This window comes from Anarhichas minor, unplaced genomic scaffold (genome assembly GCF_050575085.1).
Source record: "Anarhichas minor isolate MPS153535 unplaced genomic scaffold, ASM5057508v1 ptg000003l, whole genome shotgun sequence".
NCBI classification, from domain to species: domain Eukaryota; kingdom Metazoa; phylum Chordata; class Actinopteri; order Perciformes; family Anarhichadidae; genus Anarhichas; species Anarhichas minor.
The window spans coordinates 2,241,247-2,256,558 of record NW_027466449.1 but is presented as its reverse complement, the minus strand read 5'-3'; the positions used below and the strand labels follow the sequence as shown (position 1 = coordinate 2,256,558).

The window sequence follows — 15,312 nt, the reverse complement described above, 5'->3', positions numbered from 1 at the left end:
GTTGCATTGTGGGAAGGAAAGGGGACTGGAGAAACGCTTGAAACGTGCACAGATTTACTAGCTTTGCTCTTGGTTGCAGAGGAGCTAAAATAGCACTATATATATGGCGGCTGGGGTGGCTGTGGTGGATGCAAAGCCACAGTAGGACACACAGGACGACAGCAGGTTGACACGGTTCAGAGAGGAGCTGTGTGTTTTTTGCAGTCGGGAGGAATTAGAGAGCAAAGCAAGGTTCGGACTCAAGGGAGTATCAGCTCTCATCTGGAGGAAGAAGAGAAGGAAGACATGGAGAAGAGGAGGAGGAGGAGGGGTGATGCTTTTATTTTTATTTTTAGACGCTGATGGATGTTCCGCATTCGTTTTTCTGACTGTGTGCGTCCTGCTTGTGTCACTTGATGTGCATGCATACCTGTGTACCCGTGTGGATTTACGTCTGTGTCTGTGAGAGATGTAATGCTTTTTCACTCAGATTGCGGTTTCGGCTCAGCAATCACTCAGCGCTGCAGTCAATTTGTGGTGGATTTACCTATTTCTCCTTCTATTTCTGGTCGATTACAACTATTCTCTCTGCACTTCTGTTTTCAACGGGAAGAAAGATGGACCATATTCTATGTGTAGCCATCCAAATGCACTCTCTCTCAATCGTCTGCAGCTTTGAAGTTGGCTGAATGAATACAGTGTCCATGTGGTTGGGAAGAGATACTGGTGCACTCTGTCTGAGTTGGCGATGATATTTCAAGCAATCAATAGCAATCAGCTTTGAAAGGGAAAATCAATTAATCATACAGATTCATACAGATCTTTATTTTCCTTTTTATCAATCGTTTCACTTGCTTTAATTTTTCTAACGTCGCTAAATTAAACAGCAATCATAACTTCTTCATCCTCAATGGCCCAGTCAGTGAAAACACGTGTTGCCAAGCATTGCTGCAACCCAAAGATCTCAAATACGTCACGCTAAATTTGGATAGTTACATATTCGATGATGCACAATACATCTTAAATATTTCCATTTATATTTTGAGGGATTGGTACAGTCATAAGTTATTACACAGGTATTAGATATTTCCCTCAGTATAGATTGTTTAGCATCAATGATGAGTTGGAACAAGCTGATACAGAATATCTCTGATATTTACAAGCTAAAATGATTCTGCCCAGGGGAAGGTTAAACTAACAGCAAACCTGTCTGTTCTCTGTCTGCAGGTCCAGGAGTGGCTGTGTCTGAATTGTCAGATGCAAAGAGCTCTTGGCATTGATATGACCACGCCTCGATCTAAGAGCCACCAGCAGATTCACTCTCCGTCCCACCAAGCCAAACCCATCATTCAGCCTCAGCAGCCTGCACCTCAGCCAATACAGCCAGCAGCAGCAGCGGCACAGCCCAAACCTTTGGCACAGAGTCAGCCCAGCCAGTGGCAGCAGCAACAGCAGCAACATCTGCAGCAGCAGCAACATCAGCAGCAGCAACATCAGCAGCAGCATCAGTCTCAGCCTTACGGCCAGAGTCAACCCTACTCCCAGGCCCATCAGTATCCCCAGTCTCAGCCCCAGTCTCAGCCCCAGTCTCAGCCCCAGTCGTACCCTGGGTCTAAGCCAGGGCCCCAGACTCAGCCTCATACCTCTCCAGGCTTGCAGAGACACGCAGTCCCTGGCGGCCCCCAGACTCAGACAGGGACCTTTCAGCAGGGCATGAGGTCCGACCCATACTCTCAGAGAGGTACCGGGGCTCCAGGAGCTGTTGGAGGTCCTACAGGAGGCCTCAACCAGCCTGGGGGACCACGGATTCCCCACCCTGGCGCTGTGCCTCTCCCTGGCTTGGTAAAGGCTCCGTCCCAGCCCGATTTGGGTCGCGGTTCTCCAATGCACCAGCCTATGGCGCGCCACCATGACCAGACCAGAAGCGCTGGCTCCTCCCCAGCCCACAGACCTCAGAGTCAGGCCCCTCCTCCTGCTCAGGACGGTCTTACCAAACTGTTTGGCTTCGGGGCATCGCTGCTCAATCAGGCGAGTACCCTGATCAATGTTGACCCTCTACCCACTGCCTCCACCCAGCCAAGCCCTGCACGAGGCAAGGTGGTGTTCAGTAATACAACTGCTGACAACAGGCAGCAACAACAAGGGGCCCCTAGCACCAAACCATTCAGTATGGGGGGCCCTCATGGTCCAGCTCAAATGGGTGGCCCTCAATTGCAGAGCCAAATGGGTGGCCCTCAAGCGCCGAGCAAAATGGCTGGTGCTCAAGCGCCAGGCCAAATGGGTGGCCCTCAAGCGCCGAGCCAAATGGCTGGCCCTCATGTGCCGAGCAAAATGGCTGGTCCTCATGCGCCGGGCCAAATGGGGGGTCCTCATGTGCCAAGCCAAATGGGAGGCCCTTATCCATCAAGCCAACTGAGGGGTCCTCATGCGCCGGGCCAAATGGGGGGTCCTCATGTGCAGAGCCAAATGGGAGACCCTTATCCACCGAGCCAAATGGGGGGTCCTCATACACAGAGCCAAATGGGAGGCCCTTATCCATCAAGCCAAATGGGGGGTCCTCATGCACTGAGCCAAAAGGGAGGTTCCCAAATTAGTGGACCGCATGCATCAACCCAGAAGCAGCCGACCATGCCCCATCAACAAGGAATGCCGCAACAACAGTCGCCCGCGCATCATCAAAAAGGGCCGCAAGGACAGCAACATCAGCAAACACCTACTCATCTGCAAAAGGCGCTGCAGAAGCAGGAGCCCGTGGTGGCCCCTGTGCCTGCTCCAGAGCCTGTGAAGCCTAAAGTGAACTGTCCTCTTTGTAAAACAGAACTGAACATCGGCAGCTCCGACCCGCCCAACTACAACACCTGTACGCAGTGCCAAGGCCAAGTGTGTAACCTGTGTGGCTTCAACCCCACGCCACATCTGGTGGAGGTAAGATGAGTGTTACACATACATGCAGTGCAGTACACACAGTATACACACAATGTCTCTCACACACAGATACATGTATGTATGTATTCCAGCAAGAAAAACGTGTTTCACAACATATTGTCGTTCACAGTGTCGTTTTACGTGAATAAAAAACAAAAGCTATCCACAAACTATCCACGGATGCAAAATTTGAAAATTACTCAATGACCAGGCACATACCTGTTCTTGCTGTTTTACTGCTCAATTCCAAATGTCAGTTTGGGTGGCTATATTGCCCAATTTTACCGCATTGTCCTGCTGCTTTCATGTTTTGTAATCCTCTATGTCGCTGGCAGGATTCTATTTCACAGTAGGCACGTGAAACGCCTGCTAACAGGCTACCTTTAATGTCTATAGGCATAGTTTCCATGTTCGCACATTTGCAGTCTACTGAGCGAGCCAGAAAGAGATTGGTTAATTTTCATTTGCACTAATTTTACCGACACAACAATGCCACCAATAAACTCCTGCACGCGTTTCAAAGACCAACCAACAGCTAGATAATAGGCTACAATATAGGCAGAAGTGCCTCAATATAAGGCCCTGTGGCTACTGGCGTTTTGAAGCCCTTCCCTCCCTTCACAATAATAACATTATTCATTACCGTCCATCAATGGACGTCAGTGGCCTCGTTATGAGTAGGCCTTAACAGTATATGAAACTTATCAATGTAAGAAAATACATAGAGCTGTACTGAATAGTTCGAAGCTTCGAAGCTCCATTTATTTTATTTTATTTTCAATTTTTATTTTGGTCTATTTTAGCTCGTTGATTGATCTTCCAAAAGTCCACGTTAAAATCAATTAAGCGTTCATACTTCGTCATAGCCAAGAGAAGCTTCGTCATTAAGCGCAAAACCAACAGATTCCCTTATTTAGTAGCTTTTTTCCAGACCAGAATCACTTAAGGTGCACCTGAAATTGCAGTGCGAGCCGGCAACAACATTGAAAAATATTTAGAGTGTCACATACTGCTAGTTTATCATGCGCCTGTGTTTCAAACAAAATACAAACAAACAGATTGAGGCTTATATCATCTCCTCCCAGACAATCGATACCATTCAGCACAAATAGAAAAAGCTCGTCATTCCCAATGTTGAACTTCTTCCTCTTCACTTTGTGGATGCAGTTAGATCTGAACCTCTCATCTTTCCTCGGAGGATTCAGTATTTGTCAGTGTTTATAGACCAATATTTCATATCCTATTTGATCTTCTTTGGTCTTTTACAAACTACCTCCAGCTCTGTCTGTCGTCCTATGAAATCATTAGACGGGCAGCAACAAACCAACTTGCTTTGTCAGATAGAATGCTATAAGCTAGATGGCTGCCCTGTAACAGTAAAAAAGCTGTAGTAATATGCTTTAGCAGCAGTTCTTTGTGTCTCATTAAATCAGCCATACAAGCAGTACTGTCTAACTTTCTATCTGTGGACATGTTACTTCTGTGTTTGATTGCGCAAAATACCGGCGTAATACGTTGCTATTAACTGGTATTACCGGGCTGGAGCAAACTCAATTAAAATTTTCAACGTAATGTACTTGAACAAAGTCATCTCGGGTGTGACATCATTCCCAGCTCTGACCTCCGATTTCCGAGTTAAATGCAACTGTTACACTGCCAAACAGCATGCCGGGCATGAAAGGTTCTCGAGAAAGCTGCAAGCAGCAATAACGACGGACAAGCAAGTCGTTCCGTACAGGCACATTTTGAACTGACAATGCAATGCTATGAGTGAAGCCTCATTTTTACAAATTTGTAAAAAGAGGCAAAGCAAACTTGTTTTTTTCATGGATTCTTTGTCCATAAGAGAAAGGTGAAGAAAGAGCAAGACGGAAAGATGAAGGGGGAAATAAAAAGGCCACTATAATGAGCTGGACACAATGAGCAAGAAATGGAAATAGATAAGGAGAAGAAAGCATGCAAATAAGGTCAGGATGGAAAAAAGATAGATAAAAAGATAAAGACTGTAGACCAAGCAAGGCAGTGGATTTTGATCATGCTACAATGAAACGAGTGTAAAGGCCAACTTCCCTCTCGCCTCCTCATTACTGATCCAGACACAGGCTTAGAGGTAAAAAGAAGGAGGAGAGGAAGCAACAGAATGGGAAATAAAGGAAGTTAGAAATAAAATAAAATAAAGAATTCAGGATGTATGTATTATATCATGCAAGGAAAGAGATATATAAGGTGACAGGGAAGGAAGGGACGATGCGAAAATGTAGTGTGCTGTAGAGGGAAGAAAATCTGAGAAGAAAAACAGATGAAAGATAAGACACAAAGAGGCAAGGATGCATGTAAATCAGTCAGTCAGTCAAGCAGATCGAGAATGACTCGTGTTTATTTACTTTGAGGCAGCGTGACACCTTCGGGGTCTCCGGGGAGTAGAGTTGTTCATAGTACAGTACTGTAATGTACTGTCACTGCCTCAAGATAGACCTAGAGATAATATATAACCCCTAGAGGGTTATATATAGTAACCCGTAGAGGGTTATATGTAAGGACTACTACCACACACGGGACAAAAATACTCACACTGAGCAAAGAGTAAGAATGGCTCAAAATGTTATTTAGACCGTGACAAATCGAAGCTATTAACTCACACACGTGCAGATATAAAGAAGACATATTTTGTAAAGAGTGTGTATGCATCTGTGTGTTTGTATCATGTGGGTTAAGGCCTGCAGCTCTCAGAGAAAGTGGATGAAAAGAGAGAATAGACAGAAGAAAGAGAGGGAGAGAACAATGTCAGAGGGAGTAAAACATAGATAAAATGACCAGCAGATAGAATGGTTTCTTCAGTATTTCAGAGAAAAGATGATGACACCGTGTTACCTACTGTTTACTGCTACTAAGTTTTAAGTTCTAGTCTACGAAAAAAGGTGAATCGGACTGGAGAAGATGGAGATCATATTTAAAGATGATGAAGGAGAATGGATCAACAGAGACGTATGGAAACATTGGGAAGAAGAAAAAGAAAGGGTTGACGTTTTTTCTTGAAATATTTCGACAACTATTGAATGGGTTGCTGTGAAATACAGTATGGTCCAAATATTTATATTCCTCATAGGATGAATTGTAATGACTCTGCGATCCTGTCACTTGTCATCTAGCACCAGTACCTGTAAAGCAAATCCCATTCCCATCAGCCTTCACTGTACTTTGTGTTTAGTGCTAATTAGCAAATGTTAGCATGTTAACATGCTTGGCAAACTTTATACCTGCTTAAGATTGGCATGTTAGCATAGTCACTGTGAGCACGTGCCCATGTTAGCATTTAGCTCAAAGTACAACTGTGCAGCCTCCCAGTGCTGCCATCCAGGATGTAGACTCTTAGTTGGGTTATATAGCTTATATGTTAGCTTATATAGTTTCACATTGTGGTAGCAAGTATATAAACCTCTATGTTATCTCAGTATAGTGACATGTTGACCCAATAAGTTCTACTTTACTTCAGGAAGTTATTATCTGCATTAGTAGGTTTGATGTTGTGCTCAGTAAGCTTGGTAACCAGACAAACTTAATTACTACTGTGTGTTTGTATTTTCCCATTTTGCCATTCTCATCCCACTAACATCCCACTGAATGCACGTATTCGACAAAGAAATACATCCTATTTCTGAATATATGCAAATTTTGCCAAAGCATAGTGTTTCACTATCTTTTGAACAGGTCAATCCTCTCTTCACCATGCACTACAATGTAAACCGTGACAGAATCCAACGTTGTGCCTTTACTGAAAAATGAATGTGTTTGACTAGGCAGTGCAGATGAGTGTTAGGGTTTGAACGCTGTACCCTGGCTTGATTAATCAATAATTCAGCAAAGTTTTATTTTAAATATAAATAGCAGGAGAGATGAAATATGAAAAGGGGAGGCAGTGTATCCTGGAACAGAAAAGTAAAAAGTTACTAGGTTTATCCTGTCTCCTCTGTCCTCTCTGCTTCTCTACTCAAAGCCTGCCTCCCATAGTTGTTTTCCCTTACCTTTTCAAATATCATTTATTCTTTCTCCTTTAGTGTGCTTATTCTTCCTCGTATTAGTCCTGTCTAATTTGCTGGAACTTGAAAGGCCAAAGGGAGTGTCTGAGAAACTGTAGAGCATGTTGTGTATATTTATTGCTAAAGTCTAAGCTCACAATTCAACATGAACATATTATACAGAATAACTCAGCATTTGATGAAACGGCCTCCCAATGAAGGCTTGAACGATGATGAAACACCATGACACACACACACACACACACACACACACACGCACACACACACACACTGTATAAGCAGGTGTTAGTGAATGAGTGAATGAGGCCATTTCTCTGTCCAGTCATTCAGGCTTTCACAGCTGTCCTCACTGCTGTCGGAACAATTATTAGGATTACTGCACCCAGTCCACCTGGATGTGTGTCTAAATGTCTTTGTGTGTGTGTGTGTGTGTGTGTGTGTGTGTCTGCACATCTGAAAGAAACTGATTAGGGATTGTGACATTTAATCTGCATTGGTGTGTTTGTGCACATGTGGTATGTGTTTGTGTGAAATGTTCTATCTGCGTCTTAGTTTGTATGTGTGTGTGTTAACATTATATGAGTAAGATTCCACTTAAGAGGCTGGATCCGGTGAAGGACACAGTTAATGCCACAGTGGCCAAAAGGTTAACATGGGTAATTTAAAGAGTTTCTCTGTGTATATTAAATTATGCGTTGTGATAAGTTCCCAAAGCACTGATTGGTCATTCTAAAGGTCATCTCTGCACGAAGCTGCTCTCTGTTGTGCTCACTTACTGTTTCCTCTGCTTTCTATTCCACTTCGATAAAACAATCTGTAAATTGATGAGCAGAGGACCCAGAGAGAAACACACTAATGGAGACATGAAATAGCAAGAATTATTTTAAAACAAAAGCTGTATAATGTTCTACAAACTGTGACATTTAGTCAACATCAAACAAATAAATGCCACACACTCAGTGTAACTAAATTGGCTCCAGCAGTTCTCGTCATGGGTTTGTGATGTCCAAGTCATAATAATCCACTTCACTGTGGCTCCCCAGCCAATTTAACAACCCATGTGAGTATGTGCGTGGGTTTGTGTGTGCGCACATGCGTACATATCCAGCAGTGGACCTCGGCTTTGTTACAAAACCTGGTATTAAAGGGGCCCGGCGCAAAATCAATCGAGTATTGATATGCTTCAACATTATCGTGGTCCACTCTCGGTCAATGTAGAATCATAGTCCACTGTTGGTAGTGTAGGAATGTATCTGTGTGTGAGTTTCTGTCTGTGTGTGTCAAAACGATTTCTACAGTTTGTTCAGCTGTGCTGGTCAGCATCTCCAAATAGTACAGATAGAAAGTAGCAAATAGCACATTTCGCAAACCCCCCCCATACCAATTATTTTTGTTTAGTCAAAGTTATAGTATAAGTTTCCTAATTTTCTCTCCTTTCCTCTATTGTACGTATTTGCCTATGAAAATTCGTCCAAAGATCTAAGAATACATATATCAGTATATTGGCCTTCAAGATTTTGTATCAGTCCAAAACTACTGCCACTCACTAAAAACAAGGACCAGAAACGAGGAGAGGAGACAAGGAGAGAGGAATCAAAGGTTGGAAACAAGGATGGAGTGAGTCATGCTTCTCTATTTAGAAATAAATCAGAACAAAAATAGAGGAGAAGAGCAGCAGCAGGAGCGTCAGAGCCCCTAATGGACGTACGGTTCGCTCCTGCACTTCAGGACATCTCACCACAATTAATAATACAATGGCTCACCATCCCCTCCTCTCCTCCTTCTCCTCCTTCTCCTTCTCTCTTCTCTCCCTGCCTCTTTCCACCCGCCTCTTCTCCATCTGCTCCTTTCATCTTGTCCTCTCTGCCTCCTTTTTCATCCTCCCTCTCTCACCCAGATTTTCCCAAGTGGGATTCAAACTGGCAACTTTCTGGTCACCGTCCTGCTTTGAGTATAAATATAGCCTTCCCACTTGCTACATCTATTCCTCCGTTTCCTTTTCTCCTCCCTCTATTACATTTGTCCTTTTATTTCTATTTTCTTCTCCCTCTCTTTTTCACAAATTGACTTCTTTTGTCCCCTTTTTTTCTCACATCTCTGCAGGAAAACTGTTAATTTCAGCCTCTTCCATTTACTCTTTTTCTCCTCTCTCTCTCTCTCTCTGTCTCTCTCTGTCTGTCACTCTCTCTCTTTCTGTCTCTGTCTCTCTCTCTCTCTGTCTGTCTCAGAGGTCTTGACTTATTTAGTACACTAAACTCCTTTCACTTTTTTAAGAAGTCATACAATATGCATTGAGAAACCTTCTAGACAAGTAACTTTTTCATGTATGTGTCGGCCTTTTTTTCTCAGACAGTTGTTCATCAAATCAGTCATTGAAATCGTGATGCAGTCATGAAAAAGCTAATCATCTGGTAGTCTTAAGTCTTTTATCCTCACTGAGGTGGATGCATTGGCTTTCTGAAGGGCACTGAACCTGCAGAGGTGGTAATTTAACAAAATAATGATTCTAAATCATGTCTTTATTTGCAAATGTGTTGGAGACATTTGATTCAAATTTATTTTCACAAACAGGGCTAATATTTTTATCTCAGAAAACATGCATACATCTATTCATTTTTGAATTCCAGTCAAGATGTCAAAGCTTGCAAATTTCTAGTATGTATTTCGGAGAAATAGACTCAAAATACCTCGATTGAGTGCCGATCACTCAATAACGTTGTTTACCTTCAGCGATGAATAAGCTGATACAAAATATGCATCACACTCTATGTGACATCGCATTACATTGTGGAGAAATTACTGTTGTTGACCTACTCATAGCTAAGTGTGAGAGCATCATTGTACATTCCTTCAGGTTCATGGTAAGATATTTAGATATTAAACATTTTGCTTATGCTTTCTGCTGCTGTACACAATCTCTCAGCCCTTCTGGAATATTCTCATATCTACAATACTTTGGGATTGTTTTTGATGGATGAACATGACATGTTAGGAACATTTGAATGTATATTGAACATTTCCATTGACTATTTAAAGTAAGTGTATTGACCTAAAACTTCTGTGCTGACATATCTCTGTCCTGAATCTGTCAAGTCCATTGAATATCTTCAAGTGACAGTTTCACCTAAAGTTGACTTACCTATATCAAACCATATGCATGTATCCTCTTCGAAACCTTTACATCTCGCATGCAGTCTTCAAACTCGTAGAGTACTCAGTCCTGTGCTGACGTCTGCATCCTGCATTGCGTGCTTACTTGCCTTCTCACAGTCGGGTCTTTAAATACCTGCAGATGACGTAAACTGAGACAGGGCGCTGGGTTTCTCTCACTTAGTTTAGTCAGGCGGCAACTGCAAGTGTCATTTTGAGACGTTTCTGTTGGTGTGATGAGACCAAAGACTGATGAAGACCCGCCTGTAATTCATTTGCTGTGACGCAAACTCAAAAATTCAGTGGTTATTGTTATTTTATTGTATCTAAAATACTGCATGTGTCACCTCTTTTGTGGCATAAATCAAGCGCTCCCCAGTCTGATATGCTGTCTGGAGTCTACTGAGGTTGCTTCATCTATGCACCCTAGGGAGTTTACTTTCTATTTCAAACACACACACTCCAGTCTTTATTTAGGATACATAAACACACTCCGATCCCTCCTCCTCTCCCCCTGTCCTCTGTCTTCACCTGCATTCACTCCTCTTTCTCATCCCCACTCCTCTTCCTCTCATTGTATCCCTCTGCCTTTCATCTCTTCAATTATTTTCTACTCCAGAATCACTTCACAGCCTTCTGTCCTCCTCAGTCTGTTCACCTCACTGCTCCTCTCCTCTTCTCTCCTCTCCTCTCCTCTCCTGCAGTGTTGTACTTCCTTTTCCCCCTCCATGTCATTCTCCCTCCCTCTTCCCACTGCATCTTTCCCTTTCTTCTCCTACCCTTGTTCATCCTTCTGTCCTCCCTCTCCATTCTGCCTCCACCCCTCACTCTGTCCCCGCTTGCTCTCCTCTTTCATCTTCTCCTCTCTCCATCCTTTCCCCTATATTTGCCTCTTCTCTTCCTCATTACTTTTTTTTGTTCCGTACAGCTCTCGTTGTGTGGATGAGTTACAGCTCCACCTCTGGCACTTTTTCTTCTTTTTGTCTGTTTTCTGAACATAAAGCTCCCTGTCGGAATAAAAGGCCATCCCATAAAGCAAGAATTTAAGCTTACGAAGACACTTTGTTTCTTCCTATCAGTTGTCACCGATGTGTATATTGTAATATATTGCTATGACAACTACCTTTTGTGACAGCAAATTAAGTCGTAGATCATTGCGTGAAATACTGTTTTGTCAACTATGATGAAGGTTCCACTCTTTTCATCAGACTTATTTCCTTCAGATTGAAGCAACTACACGGATAAAACACATTAATAGAGATCTGTGAGCTAAAGGATTTTGCAAACATGCAGTTCAGTACAAACAGAACTGTTTGTGTAAATGTTTCTCACACAAGACAACATAAAATGCCCCTACAAAGACTTTTACATTTTAATTAAGGGCATTGAGTATTATCTAAGACTTGCTACACTGGCTCACTTTGTGAAAGTTACATTTGCATGCTCCTGTCTAGTTTAGATAAACAGTGAGTGGCAGTAGAAGAGGATGAGGATGAGGGCAGTGAGTTTGTTCCCTCTTTATAACCACAGAGGAGAGGCTGACGGAGGTTTCCAAGGAAACATACCGTTCCAAAATGTGTTCCGCTAAATGTTTCAGCAGTGCAGGTGAGCACATCCTCTATAAATAGTTCAAGACAGATTGTTATCTGTGCAAATAATCCTACATCATCAGCAGTCTTTTTTTTGGCTTCAACTAAAACATGTGTTGTCTTGCTGAGCCACAGCTCTATATTTAGAGGAAGTTTAAACTGTTCGTCGCTGTATCTGAGCAGCTTCTTATCTTTGTGAGGGAATCTCTGCATGCGCGTACAAAGTCAAGAAAAGAAGAGAATCCTTTATTCTTGTCTCATGTATGCGTAATTCCCCGTGCATGTGTGTGAGACTGTGCTTCTCCGTGACCAGGTGCCTCACTGTCCACCCTGCAGTCAGTGGTAGTGGTGTTATCTGCTAGCGGAATGGCCCTTCTTATTGTTCCACTTTTGACATAAAGGCATAATGTGCGGTGGAGGAGACAGAGTGAGACAAATGGAAAGGTTCATCTCTGGTGCAAAAGCAGATCTCGAGGGAGTCGAGGAGATAGGTGTGTTAGCCCGTGAGCTTCTGTGTGCAGTACCTCTTAAGTTTTATACTGTCCTACTTTCTCTACTCTCCCCCCCCCCATGTTGTCTTTAAATGGGTCAGCGAGGAGAGCTGTTCCCTTCCCGAGGCGACACAGCTGATTAACAGCACATCTCACACACACAAAAAGAGACTCCCACAGAAGCACAATGTGTGATTCTGAACAGTTTAAAACCCAAAGGTAAAGGGCCGATACAGTGGAAAGAAAGGGGAATTCCCTCACTGGGGGGAAGAGCAAAGGAACAAAGAGCTGAAGCTGCTGGGAGCCAATGGAGGACTCTTTTTTTGGGATTTTTGTGCCAAATTTGAAGGGAAAAAAAATAGCACTCCTGAAAATGAGTTTTTGATTTTGAATGACTAATTGATTGATTGGATTGAAACCCAATGGGTTCCTTCAAGGGAGCAAAAACACATGAAAGCGTGAAAAAACATGAGAGTCTCTGGCATTTATTCGAAAATAAGACTTACTCATAACTAAAATCTAAAACTAATAATACCAATCCTTTACATCTGGTGCCATAGTGTCAGAGTAGAAGAGGAAACATTCTTACCCAGGGTTATGCACCATGCCTCCCAGAAAAACTAAACGGAGAACTCTGCAGTCTGATGGTAGAGTGAAGTAGATTTACTACAAAACGAAGCAGGAGATCTCTGCAGGGAAGTGTTTGAGGGACATGGTGTATGCAGCTGATAAGTCAAAATAAAGCTCTGCACACATCGAAAACCACTGAAGAAGAGCAGTAATGGAAAACCAGAGTGGTGTTGGGATTCTGGAGCTCAGTAAATGCTTTGCCAATTGCCAGTGATGGAAAACAAGATGAGCACTGTTTTACCAAGAAGAAGCCTGTGGGCACAGATGAGATGAAAAATAAAACATACTATTATTGGAACTGAGTCTGCCGCTGAGCCGTAATGATGGAGCAACATGTAGAGTAGAGGCTTGATCTTCTTGAGTCATCATGGCTGACTGGAGTAATAGTGCCTTAAAGTGACATGGAGCTTGTTGTCCTTAGAGGTTTGCCGCAGAGCCAGGGTGTAGATTTGAAAAATATGCTGACTTTAAACCGGATCCTGAGCTGTAATGGCTGAAATGCAGTTTAACAGTATGTCTCTATAGTTAGAATACATTGCTCAAGTACAAGGTATTTCAATCCTTAAAAATGTAGGCGATAGATTTCTTAGGAATATTAATTAAAAGTGACGCTTCCTGCTTTCATGGTGAATGACAAAATACAGACACTGTATGTGTTTATGACTGTACATGTTGTTCATCTGACTGCTGAGGGAGTTTTCATTCTCGATATAAATAGGGGTGAGAGCAGAAAGCATTTTGAGTTCAGACAGATGGATAAATTAAAGATAAGTTTGCAAATTAAAATTTGGTGCATAAAAAAGGACAAATCTGGACTGAAGAGCCGCTGACACAAATGTTATACGACTGTTTCTACTTTGAAATCTGACTTTAAGGGCAGTTGATAGATTACCAATGACTAGGTCCATATGTTCAAGCATTTCATTGTGTCTCTGATTTCTCAGATGTCCTGCCTTCAGAGAATTGTAAATCGTTGATTGTACTGCATTGTAGCAATTAACCCGTTCTCTGCAATAAGAAAAAGACAAAGAAAGGCAAAGTTGACTAGTTGGTCAAATGTGGAACATCAGCCAGTAGCGGGATCCCCACTTTAACCTGGCTGTTTATTATTTTACTATTTCAAATCGAGGAGATAACACACAACTCTTTGTCCGAAAGCACAGATCTGTTCACGACATCCCTTAATTATATTCTATTAGCATCGGGCTGTTGAGCATGTGTTTCAGAGTGTCTTTACAAAATAAAAAGCGAAAATGGCGAAGCAAAAGGAGAGTGGTGAAAAGGATGAAAAGTGCTCGGTTACCTCGTATTTTGTTGCGGTGAAAGACATTTTCCTCTCTTTTCCTTTTGACACAAGGATTTCCCAGGGTCTCTGAACACAGCATCAATTCTACCGGAGCAACGTTCTAAGCTCTGACAGCAGGGAACTTGGCAGCCGCCTGCGTGGGTCTGTGGACTCAAGTAAAAGCAAACGTCTATTTTTACGTCTCTCTCTTTCTGCTTCTCTCAGCGGGGTTTCTGATGTTTCCGTATCTAAGACAAACACGTTGATCCCCCTTTCTTTTACATGTTATCTCTCTCTTACACACCATTTTTTTTTAAAAGAAAGAAAAATGAGTGACTCATGAGCTGAATTCTGCGTGTGCGTTTCTCCGTGTGTAAAGGAACGATCCCACAATAAGACACACAATACTTAGCATCATAAAAGGAGAATGTGCTCTTGAAAGGAAACGCACTACACACACGCGGTCATGACTCACGTCGATAATTGAGCGAAAAGGTTGAATTACTCAGACTCGCTCGTCTCATCTGTCCTTTTTTTGTGTTTCTGTTTCTTGCTGTCTTTCACGGGACCACCAATCTCATTTGCTCAGTCAATGCACCATTTATACTCCTACACTGATGGAGATGGAGGTGTGTGTTTTCTTTGGGTTCGTGACAAACATTGATTCACGCCTTTTTCCATTCACTTGCTCCCTGTCTGTATCTCAGGAGGGGAGCAGAGCAGATGGATGATTCACACCTCTCTCTGCTCTCCACCAGGGTCCATTCACAGTTTTGGAATTTATTTACGATTCATTTCATGTGTTAGAACTGAATCGGAAGCATCGACAGGAAGTAGAGTTTAAACTTTAAATGTGTGTGTCTTAAGTGCTGGAAGTAGAACACAAAGCTTTATCATGGGAGTTGCTGAGGATGTTGATTGATATGTCAACACAAAAGATCCATACTGACGTGCAAGATGATGAGGAAAAAAAGGCTGAAAATGTAGCAATCCAACACAGTCTTTTCATTTTTAAAGACTTTTTGTTGTAATCTTTCTTAAATAAAAGAGAAAATACAAAGACTAAGAATACCCTTTACCCCCTAACATGTCTGTACAGGTTATGAAGTAGACAAGACCACTGAAGTCCCAGATGTCAGTCAATGTTGAGTCACAGGCTTAAACTACTGTTCGATAATGTAGCCGTACATGTAAACAAATGCAAATCCAGGTGAGCATGCAGCCCA

The 15,312-nt window shown here is 42.6% G+C and overlaps 1 protein-coding gene across 1 annotated transcript in view; it reads left to right on the top strand.

Annotated features, from left to right (window-relative positions):
* The window catches only part of bsna (bassoon presynaptic cytomatrix protein a), a 122,179-nt gene that overhangs the window by 57,292 nt on the left and 49,575 nt on the right, over window positions 1-15,312 (top strand). The window contains exon 3 of the mRNA XM_076102126.1: window positions 1,207-2,904. Within this exon, the coding sequence (XP_075958241.1) occupies window positions 1,207-2,904 (1,698 nt within the window). The remainder of the gene's footprint in view (window positions 1-1,206; window positions 2,905-15,312) is intronic.